Source organism: Haliotis rubra, unplaced genomic scaffold, assembly GCF_003918875.1.
Source record: "Haliotis rubra isolate DU_JTF1 unplaced genomic scaffold, ASM391887v1 Scf188, whole genome shotgun sequence".
Classification (NCBI taxonomy): Eukaryota; Metazoa; Mollusca; class Gastropoda; order Lepetellida; family Haliotidae; genus Haliotis; species Haliotis rubra.
The window spans coordinates 213,588-230,118 of record NW_025765869.1 but is presented as its reverse complement, the minus strand read 5'-3'; the positions used below and the strand labels follow the sequence as shown (position 1 = coordinate 230,118).

Below are 16,531 nucleotides of genomic sequence, written 5' to 3'. Positions count from 1 at the left end.
ACTGGGTGGCAGCGACAAGCATTTACATGATAAATTAGCTGAGGCAGGCACATAATACCTCAGGTCAACCCACAGGTCTTTGCAACAAAAGGATTTTTTCAGTATTCTTTACAAGCAGTGGGCTGGTAACGTGCTCGTTTGCTTATCAAGATCCAATAACTCAGTCACCAGACTGCAGTCAATTATGTCCTAATCCGGAGACAATCCTGCTGTCAGCTTAGATCTTGTTACTGATATTCTGCAGAATCATTTTGCTAGTTGTTCATGAGCAAGATGGCACCTTTGTCACTGTAAGTATCATGCTTATGGCACTTACAGCAATATTTCCTATAACAATAGTGAGGGACGTCAGTCCCTGACACACTGTATCATGTGAGGATCAAACCCAGAATTTATGCTTGACAGGCAAACATTTTAACCACTAGGCAACACTCGAGTCCACTTACATCAAAGGTGAGAATATATCATTTCCTAAATAGCTGTGTATATATTTGTAGCTATTCTCATATATATTTACTGTCCATTATTTTTTCTGTTTCTTCACTCCTTGAAGTGTAGGTGAAACATACACCTGTCTGTATAACAAATGACTATGCTGGCCAGTCCAAGATAACAAACTTGGATGATTGGGGCAGGTGCGTTTGTCTGGTCAAACACAACTTATAAATACTATATTTCAGAACTGCCACCAATGTCACATTACCTGATTTGAGCAATAACACGACGGGATATACCAGGAAGGGCGTCACACATTGTACCCATGTGGGGATTAGAACCTGGGGCGAGTAGGCGTGACGAGCAAATACTTTAACCACTAGGCTACACCCCCACCCACCCCTTATTTGATGATTACCATGAATACAGCTGAATGAAGACAGACAATGTTCTACTGGCTTGTTGTAGGAGTATCTTCTGTGTTTAAATTCCAGTTTCGAAATTGAATTCTCTGACCACAAATAAGGCAAACAGATTAATATTGTTCTTCAGTTACATGTCTAATAACCTGATTGAATAATAGTATGTGGGAGACAGAATTGAATCTACACTATAGGTTGTTATTACTTAAAGTCAAATCAAAGTTAATCATCACTGTCAGGCGTTTGCAGATAACAGGAGAGGTGTATGAACAAAGAAAGCTGATCAGGTATATTTCCTTGGCATCCCCCAGGAATTAATCTGGAAGTGCTCAGACTGACATTTGGCCAAGTGTCAGCAGTGATGAGTATACAGCATAGATAAATAACACTTGTTAACTAAGTTTATGGCTTTGTTGGGATAAGCTATTGTTTTCTTATTACTGGTTCAATAAACTGGATAAATAAAGAGTGTGTAAAGCTTAGTTTCATATTACTTATTACTGTATTAAGACATTCTCAAAGTACAATCTATTAGAAACTACTAAAAACTCCTGAAATAATCCCAATTTGACCATTTTATAACACATGTTATATTTAGGATTACACTGTATTAGTAAAGTACAGATTCTAGTACTTTTGGGGTTGAGTCCCATCCCTCGAACCCACACCCTCAGAGTCAGGCACCTAATCGCCAGCACACAAAGTGAGACACCTAGAACGCTCAGCCACCAAGGCTTCCACAAAACGACCATTTTACTTCCTGCTTTAGTGCTTTTCTTGACCATTTTGGCCATAGAGTATTATAGTATCATGATAACCCGTACCTTGCATAAATCTGGACGTTGGCAATCTACATATTTCAATCCAACAATCAGTCTATTCAATCATTTCACACAAGATTAGAGAACTGGCTTCCATCCTTCCTGCCTACAGTAAACCAAAAGTCAGTGACTAGTACCTGACCAATGGTGGTCGAATGTGTACTCTATTGACCGCCCCATCAAAGGCAAGCCCTGAATATGGCCTCAGTGCTGTTATTGACACAACATTGAAGCTAGGTATAGGGGCAATTAATGACTACATGCCTGGAGCCTCAGTCAATCAACAGGCAACTGATTGATACCAAGCAGTCAACACACCACTAAATGTCAATAAACACTCAAGAGTTATTTCCCTTTGCTCAAGCTAAATGATATATGTGGATTTTATGTCTCCATATAAACATGTGGGTAATGATAATACCTGTGTTTTATAACTTCAAGGTTGATGTATATTATCTCATCCTCATGGACACTATAGCTACAGTAAATAATGAACAAAGCCTAATTGGCTGTATCATATTGTACAGGCTTTGATATGCCACAACTTCAGAAACACCTAACAGCTAGCCAAAAACTGACACTAAATGTTAATCTGAGCTTCTACTCAACAACAACCTCACTTGGGGAACAATGACCACTTCATTCTGATAGGCCTGGGGATTTCAGTTTCAAAACAACATTTTCTGACAGTTCTCGGGTGTTTTATAATACATCTGAGCAAAAACTATTCCACATATGAACTGAAACTTTGTAAATATTTTTGCATTTCTAAAATATGCTATGCTAATATCAAATGTTATTTCAAGTGCAAGTCTTTGAAAATGAGTCCTTTTATATGTAAGTATCTTACATTATCTCATGCAGAGCTCTAGATATGCTTTTTCCAATCTGGGTATTTTACACATGGTGTCTGTTATAAATGGGTACTACTGATCTTCCATGGGTACTCAAATGTTCCCAATACCAACTTTCTTTTTTAAAACATAGTAATTTAAAAAATGTAAAAAAAGATAACTGCAGCCAATTTTTTGCGCTTCAGACATTGACATGGTCGTAACATGGTGTTTGATTTAAACATATTTATTCAAGAGAAACAATTGGGTACAAGTTATTCCAACTTAGTGAAACCCTCTCCTATTTACAGTGGTTACATGCAAAAGTGAAACAAATTACCGGTATATGTACAGGGATAGAAACATATATACAAAAGGAGAATAAGACATTTACAAAAAAGTTATACATTGAATACATGAATTATTTAGATCATAAACATTATATCCAACTACTGAACCTTGTGGAGTTTGATATATATTTCTGAACTTCTTTAAAAATTTGAATATTGTTACATGGCGTACCATCACTAGCCCACACTTTTGTAAGGACAAACTTATCTTTGCCCACTGACAATATATGCAGCATAGTCTCATTTCATCAGATTGTTTATTGAAATATACCTATGGAAATCTAACTAGCTGTGTTTGTGCTATTGTTTCGTTTTGTAGTTCATAAAGTGTACAGTCACATAGTGAAAATCAATCAAAAATCTACCATTGACAGTTAGCTACTTTCTGTTATACATTGGTTTCTTACCGGTAAGTCAGGGTACGCAAGTCAACAACTAACCAAAGCGTTTCTGTAATATTCTTTGCATATTTGGGATGCTAAAGATATATTTTAGTGCGTATTTTGGAAATTTCAATGTGTATTTTACGCAGATACGCAGCTTATCTAGACTTCTGATCAGGCTGTAAACCTCCTGAAGAGCAGGTGTCTGTACAACTGTCTGGCAGACAATGAAACAAGCAATTGTTTAGTGATCAAGGTCTGTGGCATTGAGTCAAAAACAGTTAAACCTCTTGAAAGTCTAATAGGGCATAGAACAAAAATATTAAGTGCTAAGTGTTGTAGATTTAAGACTAAAACAGGCTATATCATAGTTTATAATTATTTTGTTCTCAAAAATATCTGAAAAGAAAAAACTCCTTTTGCTACAAAGACATAACATGAATATGAACAAACTATGCTAACTTACACATACCTATGTCTCATAATGTATGTTAGAATGACATTTCAGTGTTGTTATTCAAGTCTTTCAAATTTTCTGTTCTGTTTTATGTGTTTTGTTTCAAAACAGCATTTAAAGAAGAGATATTTTTGTCAAACATTGACAGGAACTCATCAAATCTCATACAGCTACTGATCATGCATTCATTTTGACAATTTTATAATTGCATTTGCACACCTTGTAGAAGACATTATCTAACAGATTAGAGTAGGAGTTTGTTATGAAGTTGAAGTACTTCATTTTATGTATGGATACACATTGTTGGATGAATGCCTGCACTCTGTTTTCCACATCCATGGATTTTAGTAGAAATATCTCGAAAAATCCAGATGTTGGTTCATCAGTCACTCAGTCGGTTATAAGGAACACTGGGTCATCAGACAGGGGTATATCTATCCCCAGAAACACACCGTTACATGTACAGGAAGATGGCCTACACTTTTCTCATATTACCAGTTCTTGTTGGGGAGGTTTACGGACAATATCATCTCAAGCCGCTTTTAGTTGATAACATCAGCTGACTCAGGCTTGTTTGGTATTGGGCTAAGAAGGGACATGCAAGCTGCTAGATCAACACTGGCCTTTCACATTTCACTGTTGAGACAGTGTTTTGTCCTTACAATGTAAGCATCCAGTGAAACAGCCAACAAAGGACTTGGCAAAAGTCATATATATAAATGATATTCCTTTCCAATCAGTGCTGACTTATCATTGTACCACGCTGTACTGAATGCCCCAGACACTTCAACACTATTTATTCCCCTCTGTAACGAGCAGCTCATACCACAACAGCATTCTTAACTCTCTTAACAGAAAACATGATGAAGAAAATGTTCACCCACATTCTACGCTCATCCCCTTTTGAGCTTTAGCTAAAAGACTTGTGACTTCCACATTTGAATTTGTATAATGTAACCAAACACCTAACTTTACTTGAGGCATAGTTTGTCAACCATGCTCAACCGCCTGGGCCCACATTAAGTCCAATAAATACAGTTATCTTATACCAGGTATCTAAATCGTAATGTACAATAACATCCAAATGGAGCCCAGTCGTCTATTTCAGAGCCAAGAGCCTTTATTTGTGTAATGTCCAGGTCTGGTCAGTGATTGGTCAAGTCATAGGTTTCCATCAATAATACGATAAACCTGATGGCATCATAGAATACAGGGGTTTGGCAATGTTAAACTTGGGTCTTTCTTTGAAACTTAGATGCAGAATTTCTGCAGATCAGATGAAGTGAAGACTTATTATTTGTTAAAAGAGTTGGACTCCCAACATTAAAGCCCAGATTCAGATACAAGGGGCAGCTGATGAACAGTTTGGCTAATGAGGCACATGATATCAGCATTATTTGACATCAATTGTTTAGTTCTAACATTGTAATATTATCAGTTTCTACACAACTTATTTTTCAAAATCATGGAATGATCAATGGCTCCCATAAACTTCATGATGTTTCCTACATGCACAAATGTTCATATTATAGAATACCAACAAATCAGTACTGAACATGCTGAATAACACAAGTCAATCCTGTTGCCACCATGGTACACAGCTGGCAGTAAAACGTCTTCTCTGTGTATCTGGAACTAATTTCGCAAACAGCTTCTATTCAAAATTCATTTCATGTTGACGGCATTAACTTTGGCAAAACTGTATGGAAGGCATATCACAATATATTTTCCGCATGCACAAGAAAATACTTTAAGAAAAGAAGGTCAGATTCCAAAATGTCAAACAATGTATGTCTTTGATAATTGGCAATACACACTACAGCAATTGCTAAACACCATTTGTAGACTATTGTATATGTGACAATGATAGGAAGTAGCCCTGATCATGGACTTACATGTTTTTGGAAAGTTGGCTTCAAACAGCTGTGTAGAATCATGCCACAACCCTGCGGCAATACATATCCGTGCACAGACCACAATACTAGCAATAGTAGTGCTACAAGTAATCGGAATATTCACTTCACATGTTTAAGAAGCCATAAACAAATTGGCCAGGTCAGCACCTGAGTGAAAGCCTATGCAGCTTAGCGCCTGCATGAAAGAACCTTGCCAACAAGCTCACTAATGCTTAGTCTCTGAAAATAGATAATTTTAAAAGAAACAAACTGCTCCAATTAAATTGACAAGGAGCGCCAACGAGGTAGGACCTAAAAATCTAGACTTGACTAATTAAAAGCAATAGCACTGTAGGCTGTGAGGATAGTTAAAATAGAATGGTTCAGTGACTGTAAGACAGACTACCAAGAAGCACATATACTTATGTAGCCTGACATTTTGTCCAGCCTATTCTGGGCTTTCAATTATTGTTTGTCTCTTTAAAAATAATTAAAAGGTGAATGGATTTAAATGCAAACTTGGTGCACAGGTGACTTCGCTGACAGCAGTATTAATACAGAAAATAAATGCTTAATAACTGCTTTGAAATCATTGCTTTCTGAGGTTTAACAAAACCCTTTAAACATGTTGCATGTAAGAAAACAAGGACATCAAAGCTGTTTTGTCATTTCGACTGCCACAGGCAACATTGCCTTAGTAAAGTGAAAAGATATCCTAATACGATGTGCTACTTCTTGGGTTGAAATGATATCGAAAAGTATTTACTGCCCTACTAGTGAGCAAGGATATCCAAAACGGATGTACTGCCCTACTGGTTGAGCAAGGATATCCAAAACTGATCTACTGCCCTACTGGTTGAGCAAGGATATCCAAAACGGATCTACTGCCCTACTGGTGAGCAAGGATATCCAAAAAGGATGTACTGCCCTACTGGTGAGCAAGGATATCCAAAAAGGATGTACTGCCCTACAGGTGAGCAAGGATATCCAAAAAGGATGTACTGCCCTACAGGTGAGCAAGGATATCCAAAACTGATCTACTGCCCTACTGGTGAGCAAGGATATCCAAAAAGGATGTACTGCCCTACAGGTGAGCAAGGATATCCAAAAAGGATGTACTGCCCTACAGGTGAGCAAGGATATCCAAAACTGATCTACTGCCCTACTGGTGAGCAAGGATATCCAAAACTGATCTACTGCCCTACTGGTGAGCAAGGATATCCAAAAAGGATGTACTGCCCTACTGGTTCAGCAAAGATATCCAAAAAGGATGTACTGCCCTACTGGTGAGCAAGGATATCCAAAACTGATCTACTGCCCTACTGGTGAGCAAGGATATCTAAAAAGGATGTACTGCCCTACTGGTGAGCAAGGATATCCAAAACTGATCTACTGCCCTACTGGTTGAGCAAGGATATCCAAGACGCATCTACTGCCCTACTGGTGAGCAAGGATATCCAAAAAGGATGTACTGCCCTACTGGTTCAGCAAGGATACTACCCCTTCTGGTTTGAAAGGACATCCAAATAATCTAGATTTTTTTAACATAAAAGGCTTTTGTCAACACAGAGCTGGCAAATTATCATACAAATCTCACATGTATGTCTAGTCATAAGGTATAAGCAGTATGATAAACATAATAAGGATTGCTTATCTCCAAGCTATTGATAGTCTGGGGCAATAACCAGAGCCTATTACCAGACCTATTACTGCAGCCTGAGTCCACACATTCACACAGCTGTGAGCCGCCAGATATTAAACCACATTATGTCAGCTGGTGTTCATGCACACACAAACATGGACGTGTTATTAGTCTCTCTTCAGAGGTCAACACTAGATCCTGGGGTGTATTCTTGTCCATGAAAGGAACAGACATATCCAACAGATCAGTGATTTTCAAAATTAACTCATCAATAAACCTGATGTATGACCAGGTTTGTCCTTCCGTTAGTGTACACTGAGAAGGTGGAAGATCTGCTTCTGTACTGGGAAATGGGGAACTGCATGCATCTGTTGACACAACAGCCATGGCAACTGACGGCAGGCAAAATATGGGTACTGCATGCATCTGTTGACACAACAGCCATGGCAACTGACGGCAGGCAGAATATGGGTGCTGCATGCATCTGTTGACACAACAGCCATGGCAACTGACAGCAGGCGGAATACGGGTACTACATGCATCTGTTGACACAACAGTCATGGCAACTGACGGCAGGCAGAATACGGGTACTGCTTGCATCTGTTGACACAACAGCCATGGCAACTGACGGCAAGCAGAATACGGGTACTGCATGCATCTGTTGACACAACAGCCATGGCAACTGACGGGAGGCAGAATATGGGTACTGCATGCATCTGTTGACACAACAGCCATGTCTACTGACGGCAGGCAGAATATGGGTACTGCATGCATCTGTTGACACAACAGCCATGGCAACTGACGGCAGGCGGAATACGGGTACTGCATGCATCTGTTGACACAACAGCCATGGCAACTGACAGCAGGCGGAATACGGGTACTGCATGCATCTGTTGACACAACAGCCATGGCAACTGACGGCAGGCAGAATACGGGTACTGCATGCATCTGTTGACACAACAGCCATGGCAACTGACGGCAGGCGGAATACGGGTACTGCTTGCATCTGTTGACACAACAGCCATGGCAACTGACAGTAGGCGGAATACGGGTACTGCATGCACCTGTTGACACAACAGCCATGGCAACTGACGGCAGGCAGAATATGGGTACTGCATGCATCTGTTGACACAACAGCCATGGCAACTGACGGCAGGCAGAATATGGGTACTGCATGCATCTGTTGACACAACAGCCATGGCAACTGACGGCAGGCAGAATACGGGTACTGCTTGCATCTGTTATGAGCAAATACTAAACATGTTGGATCTCTTATGCTCAAACATTGATGATATTTTATGTCTTATGATCAAACATTGACAGCATTATGTCTCTAATGTTCAAACATTGACGGTATTGTATCTCTTATGATCAAACTGACGATATTGTACCTCTTTTGTCATATTCATGATCAAACACTGATGGTTTTGTGTCTGAAATCATTTAACTCTAGGGACGTTGTATCTATCAATCTGTCATGATCATACAAAAACATGGTGTCGGAACATTTAAGTGACATATTGGTTATCAAGTTATGACAATATATTTTATTTATGTTTGGTTCCACAGACAATGATTCAAAAAGTACAAACACAATATGGTACTTTGGTTTTACTTGTACGAAACATTAAATGTCTGCTCTTGATGAGTTAAATATGGTGGGACAATATGGGTTCTCAGTGGTCCCTGGTAATCAGTTTGGCCCAGCCAAGTAAAAGGACTTGACTGACTGAGTTTGGTTTTACGCCGCTTTTAGCAATATTCCAGCAATATCACAGCAGGGGACACCAGAAATGGGCTTCACTCATTGTACCCATGTGGGGATTCGAACCCGGGTCTTCGGCGTGACGAGCCAATGCTTTAACCACTAGACTACCCCACCGCCCCCAAGTAAAAGGAGCATATGTTTTGTAATAATATGTAATGCTTGAAATAGAACAAAGGTTAAATGTGTTGTAATGGTAGTTATTCACTAACCATAAATTAATGCATAACATATTAAAATACAGTATCATGAAATCTAAATCATCTAACAACATGCCATAAATACTTTGTCACCTAAAAACACATTCACCGTCATCTCTATTGAAACAATGCTTAAAGCCATGTACAATGTTTGATGAAAATGCCTTGTAAGCCATGATATAATCGGTGTGTGTGTGTGTGTGTGTGTGTGTAACTGTAAACAAAACTTAATCCCCTTAATGCAACTATACAAACATCACACTAAAATAACAATGTCAACACCACTTATACACAACACCAATATTTTACTGAGAAAGTGTATCCCCTAAAATAACATGTCATGTTTGTGCTGTGTCTGAATTTCAGTGTGCCTTATATATACCATATTTTCTCTAATAAGCACCTGGTCTCTTAAAAATGCTGGGGGTAAAGCAGCGGTTTAAGAAATAAGTGCTGGGTCTTTAATTAGCGTTGGGTAAGTTATTTATAAATGTTTTCTCCCTTGATCCAAAAATAGATTTATTAAGGAATTGTCCCTAACTTGACGTAACGCTCACTAACAATTAATTACAGTACACCCAGTAAGTGCCAGGCATCTAATAAGCGCCAAGTCTGGAAGTCAATTGAACAAATAAGCTGTGCCAGTTTATATTTGTCAGTGGGGGCCAGAGAAAGTATGTTACGAAGATTACCAGTTGTAAAATGTCCAGTTTTGTGGAAGCCAGGGTGGCTGAGTGGGTTAGACTTTGCGTGCTGACAATAAGGTGCCTCTCTCCGAGTATGTTCATTCGGATCTTAGATGGGACTCAACCCCATCAAATATCTGTATTTTATGCGGATTTTCGTTTATTGATAGATCGGTGTCAGCGACCAAGGAAGAAAAAAATCCAAAAACCGTTTTGTAAGTCCCGCCGAACCCTAACACGTAGTCATTGTCAGATAGGTTAAACCTGTTTGGCCGTCTCGCATTTGATTGGACGGTCATAGGTCGCTCAAATGTTAGCAGACGTGACCTTCTACTAGGGTTTGTTAGACTCAGTATAGCAGTGTAACGAATAATACTGAGCCTAAGTTTACTTAGACTGGCAAATAGGTCAAAACCATATAATAAAATTAATAATAGCACAAATTATAAAAAATTGAATTTGACATACATGCATTCAGTTTGACACTTGTGGGTGAAACGAATGATACCTATTGGTCAAAAGGGCTTTGCGCTAGACACAGGCTTGACTTCAAGACAAGAGGGTTTCACTGAATACAGGGTATCCTTACACAGACCCAGGGTTCGAAATACCCCATGTATTAGCGTGCCACAGTAAATTTTGAAATGGCAGAGATAAAAAATGTTCTTGGTGCTCTTATGGCACACCTAATCTTTTAGAGACATAACTCACCTTTAGTCATTTATTCCCCCAAACAAAACACTTACGCAAATGACAAACAAGTAAAAACATTTATTGACTTTATCGCCCAGGAAATCACTGGAATTATGATGCATGATGTAAAGAAATGTGGTTGTTTTTCCATTTAGAATGAAGGGATAACTGATAATTTGGTTATTGAACAGGAAATTGTGCATGCTAGATATATTGAACAAGTGAACCTGTCACAGAATTCTTAGCTATTAAAGGTGTTGGGGGGGAAGTAGAACAAATGAAACATAAGAAAGCCATCTTAAACAGAAGACATATCAGTGAAAACAGAAAACAGGTTACATTTGTTGTTTACTAACAATAAATTTCAAAAGATCATCATCACTGCTACAGTCATTTATTCTAAAAACATATGGGCACACTTGATTTCTGAAAGGCACACCTAAAATGTTTGTCTGGTGCCCTAAGGCACACATAGAAAAAGATGTATTTCTATCCCTGCAGACACCTTATCACATTCATGTGTTTTGGGAAGGTAAATATATTTGCACCTCTTGTGGAATAAGTAGAATCATTGTTACACCACCATATCAGGCAGGGATAGAAATACTTTTTTTTCTAAGTGTGCCTTAGGGCACCAGGCAAATATTTTAGGTGTGCCTTTCAGAAATCAGGTGTGCCCACATGTTTTTAGAAAACAACAAATGTAACCAGTTTTCGGCTATCACTGATATGTCTTCTGTTTAAGATGGCTTTCTTATGTTTCATTTGTTCTGCTTTCCCATCACCTTTAATAGCTAAGAATCGTGTGAGAGGTTCACTTTTTTCAATATGTCTAACATACACAATTTACTCTTCACTAACCGAACTATCAGTACTCACAACACTCTAAATGGAAAAACCAGATTTCTTTACATCATCCATCATAATTCCAGTGATTTCCTGGGCGTAAATGTCAATAAATGTTTTTGCTTGTTTGTCATTTGCTTAAGTGTTTTGTTTGGGGATTAAATGACTAAAGGTGTGCTATGTCTCTAAAAAATTAGGCATGCCATAAGGGCACCAAGAATATTTTTTTATCTGTGCCATTTCGATATTTTCCATGCCATGGCACGCTAATACATGGGGTCTTTCGAACCCTGTCAGGCCAACATATATCAGAATCCCACCTTAAACAAGGGGAATATTGTTGTATTTTGTGGAAGTCAAATGTTGACGTTTGGTGTATTTTACCATATTATCATGATCTTAGCTAAGCCTGTGTTTCTGCTACACTCAATCAGTAGGTAGTTCACTTCCCTACACGTACAGGGTGTGGTAATAAATCCTCTCCGACCAGGACGACAGTCTCTCATTGTCCTGTAACCAGTATTTACCCCGGAATCCACTGTCACACTCCATTAAAACACACAACAGTTATCCTGACACTGGCAACATTGTGTAACCATGTCTTCTGACAAAGGAAGCAAGGTCAGCAACACAATGGGCACCTTGGTGGTGGACCTTACAGATACTGATCTGGGAATTGGTAGGGGATCACGTTTCACCACACTCGGAGCTCACTAGAACAAACTCACTGAAGCCCACAGTGATCACGATGTTCCAGCTCGGTGACGTGAGTTGGGTGCACATGACTTTACCATCTCATTAAGATGTCGGAGGAAATCCATGCTGACCAAAAGGATTAAGTCATACACAGTTTACAACACAACCCAGAGTGAATGAATGTTGTTTAATGTGACAGTCAGCAGTACACAGTTTACAACACAACACCACTTGGGACTTGAACCCAGGGTGAATGAATGTTGTTTAATGTGACAGTCAGCAGTACACAGTTTACAACACAACACCACTTGGGACTTGAACCCAGGGTGAATGAATGTTGTTTAATGTGACAGTCAGCAGTACACAGTTTACAACACAACACCACTTGGGACTTGAACCCAGGGTGAATGAATGTTGTTTAATGTGACAGTCAGCAGTACACAGTTTACAACACAACACCACTTGGGACTTGAACCCAGGGTGAATGAATGTTGTTTAATGTGACAGTCAGCAGTACACAGTTTACAACACAACACCACTTGGGACTTGAACCCAGGGTGAATGAATGTTGTTTAATGTGACAGTCAGCAGTACACAGTTTACAACACAACACCACTTGGGACTTGAACCCAGGGTGAATGAATGTTGTTTAATGTGACAGTCAGCAGTACACAGTTTACAACACAACACCACTTGGGACTTGAACCCAGAGTGAATGAATGTTGTTTAATGTGACAGTCAGCAGTACACAGTTTACAACACAACACCACTTGGGACTTGAACCCAGAGTGAATGAATGTTGTTTAATGTGACAGTCAGCAGTACACAGTTTACAACACAACCCAGAGTGAATGAATGTTGTTTAATGTGACAGTCAGCAGTACACAGTTTACAACACAACCCAGAGTGAATGAATGTTGTTTAATGTGACAGTCAGCAATACTGCAACAGTCTCAGCCTTGACAAGGTGAAGTCAGACTCCCGGATCCTGTATTCACCAAAGTAACCGAACCAGACCAAGTGTACCCTATTTTACACAGTTCCTACCATGACTGGTTCTGTCAGACCTGGACTTCACACACTGGAATATAGGGGTTTATACTATCTAACGGATGCGAGCGAGTGAGTGAGTGAGTGAGTGAGTGAGTTGACTTTTACGCCGCACTCAGTAATATTCCAGCTACATGGCGGCGGTCTGTAAATTATCGAGTCTGGACCAGACAATCCAGTGATCAAACAGCATGAATATCGATCTGTGCAATTGGGAACTGATGACATATGTCAAGCAAGTCAGCGAGCCTGACCACCCAATCTAGTTAGTCACCTCTTACGACAAGGAGTGAGTGAGTGAGTGAGTTTAGTTTTACGCTGCACTCATCAATATTCCGACTACATGGTGGTGATCTGTAAATAGTCGGGCCTTGAACAGACAATCCAGTGATCAACAGCATGAGCATCGATCTACGCAATTGGGAACCGATGACATGTCTCAACAAAGTCAGTGAGTCTCATACGACATGTATGAATTACTGAAAATCAATTCTAACCCGTTTCTGCACGGGTTGCAGTGCCTGGGAATGTTGGACAACCAATGCTTGCTCTTCTGAATTGATAAATTCAGTGCTCCAAATGTATTGTCCATACAGTTTCAAGTTACAGTGCATTGATGACAATGTTCTGGACCTTGGTGTCATGTCATACAGCCTACTTCAGAAAATCACATGTAAACAAATTTTTCATTGACATTGACAATTCCTGCAGAGAAGCTTTGTATTCATGCAAAGACAAATATATAAATAGACATATAAAAATGTTCTCACATGGGAACATATTTTAAAATTAATTCATGACATGCATTCTATTTATTACAAACATATCATCAATGCCTTTTCCATTTGGTTGAGACAACACCTTAGTACACAACAGCTTGAAAATCACTGAGGTTATGTTTAATTCTTTGTGACTGTGTTAACATGTCATCAGTTGTTATGAACATGTCAATCAAAATTAACGAAAATATATATTCCATAACTGAAGCAATGGCTGCAGGTAACATCATTCCATCCAAATCACATTCACAAAGGCCGATTCTACTTTTTTAGGGTTTTTTTTATCTCCAACTGTGATCAGCAAGACTGACTGACTGAGTTTAGTTTTACGCCGCTTTTAGCAATATTCCAGCAATATCACGGCGGGGGACTGATCAGCAAGACAACAGACAGGTTAATAAATGAATAGAAAAACAATAAATATATGTTTTTCGCTAGCTATTTATGTTAATTTACTTTATTAAATTAAAAAATTTAGAACACTTGGTAATAGTCTTTTAACTAATGTAAAATGTTGATGAAGAAATTGAGTGAGTGAGTTGAGTTTTACACCGCATCCAGCAATATTCTAGTTATATGGCGGCGATCTATAAATAATCGAGTCTGGACCAGACAATCCAGTGATCAACAGCATGAGCATTGATTTGCACAATTGGCAACCGATGACAGGTGTCAACCTTGTCAGCGAGCCTGACCACCCAATCCCGTTAGTCGCCTCTTACGACAAGCATGGGTTACTGAAGATCAATATTCTAAGCTGGACCTCCATGGGTATGATGAAGCAATTTCTACCTGACCATGTTTCTTTTTATTAGTATGTTTCACATCTGGGCATAAAGAGGACCGACAGCCGAACTTTGACACTTTTATTGTGACATTCATGGCCAATATGTTCATGTGGTACATATCCATTAAAATATTTATTATGTAAATTATTACAGGTAAATCTTACCTTCTTGGATGCTTTAAGTTTCGTCTCCTGACCAAGTTTTGAGTGTTTTTGACCAGGGATCTTTGGTAGGTACATGTTTGCCTGCGAATTCCGAAGGAGTTTCTTCTTGTTTGGAGCTCTAGGAGATCCCAGTTCATTTTTTTCCAGTCTTAATCCATATCCAGAATCTTTAGATTCAGACAATCCACCTTCAGACCCTCTGGATTCGTAGATATCATCGGAGATGTGTGTGTCATTGTGTTTGCTTACTAAGCCGGAAACTTGCGTCACCTGGTCATCTGTCTGTCCGTCCATCTGTCCATCATGATCCATGACGGACATGGAGGACAACATACTGTCCCCCTGAGGGCTCGGCGCCAGGACCTCCGAGGTCTTGGGGATCTTCTGCTCATGTTGAGAGACGCCCCGTGTTGGATCTCTCACATTCATTATTTCCATGCCTTGACCAAGCTTTAGGTTAGGCTGATTGTTGTTTAATTCTTTTGCTTTCTCATTGGGTTGTATTTACTGGACCCATCTGAAAAGTCAAAGTTTGTAACAGAAAAAGTGTAATAGCTAGACGAGTAAAGAAGTAAAAGATTTGTTTGTGAGCACACACCTCAACCAAAAAATGAGTTACCTAGCAACGCCAGAGGTCTTTATTCTTATGGATATGAAATTCAATGTAAAACTGTTAGAAAAACTCAACTGTGGTATTCCATGTATATGTCATTTCACATAATAATTAGTTTGAATTTATTTTGAAGATCTTGGAAAGTTCTTTACATTCAGCAAATGGTTGCCTATACCCATCTAGAATCTATATGAATGTGAAATGACAGGTTTGGTATGAAGGCATTGCATGAATCATATTTTTGATTACTTCTTCTATTGTTTTCCAAAGAGTGACAATTGTTACATTTCTGAAAAGACATAAGGGCATAGCATAATGTGTAATGTCTATTGTCACTATATGAACATTTGTGTTTGCTTGTCAACACCAAATTGTATCAAAATAAAAGAATCCCAACTATCAAGACAGTGTAGTATTTGTTTCTTTGTTGAACATAATAAATCTCATCATGGTCTGAATCGGTATTTATCACCCGACCTACACAGCATTTCAAGCCGAAACGTTACTGATGTAGTAGTAGCAAACAGCTGTGACTCTTTCATAAAACCGCAACCATGCACATGTTAGGCCACTCACACTTGCAAACAAACAGTTATTGACAGCTATCAACACACAGCATGCGGTCTATCAACATGGGCCAGCTGATCTGCTGCAAGTCTTACTTAAATAACACAATATGCCACGTCTCCCAACCACTACATAAAAACAATAGAATGTGTATATACTTGATTCTCGCCACGTTGAACATACATCGTTATATCGCTGTCAACTTCATTCACAACACAGCACGGGTTAGCCTATACACTCGTAACACTGTCCAGTTGTGTACGTAGTGACCTATTGCCAGAGTCCGTGCATGCAGTGACCGTAACAACCCCAAGTGTCATTCTTACAAAAATACTGACGAATTCTAAATATGAACTGGATAATTTCCCAAGACACCCACCTTTTCACAACGCGACGCACATGAGCAAACCATTTTTTCACTGATCCTTTTCTTCGCGGATAATTTT

The 16,531-nt window shown here is 39.2% G+C and overlaps 1 protein-coding gene across 1 annotated transcript in view; it reads right to left on the bottom strand.

Annotated features, from left to right (window-relative positions):
• The window catches only part of LOC124274123, a 63,421-nt gene extending 46,890 nt beyond the window's left edge, over positions 1-16,531 (bottom strand). Inside the window, exons 1-2 of the mRNA XM_046709440.1 lie at positions 16,465-16,531; positions 14,906-15,422 (exon numbers count right to left, since the gene is read on the bottom strand). Of these exons, the coding sequence (XP_046565396.1) occupies positions 14,906-15,343 (438 nt within the window). The 5' untranslated portion in view covers positions 15,344-15,422; positions 16,465-16,531. The remainder of the gene's footprint in view (positions 1-14,905; positions 15,423-16,464) is intronic.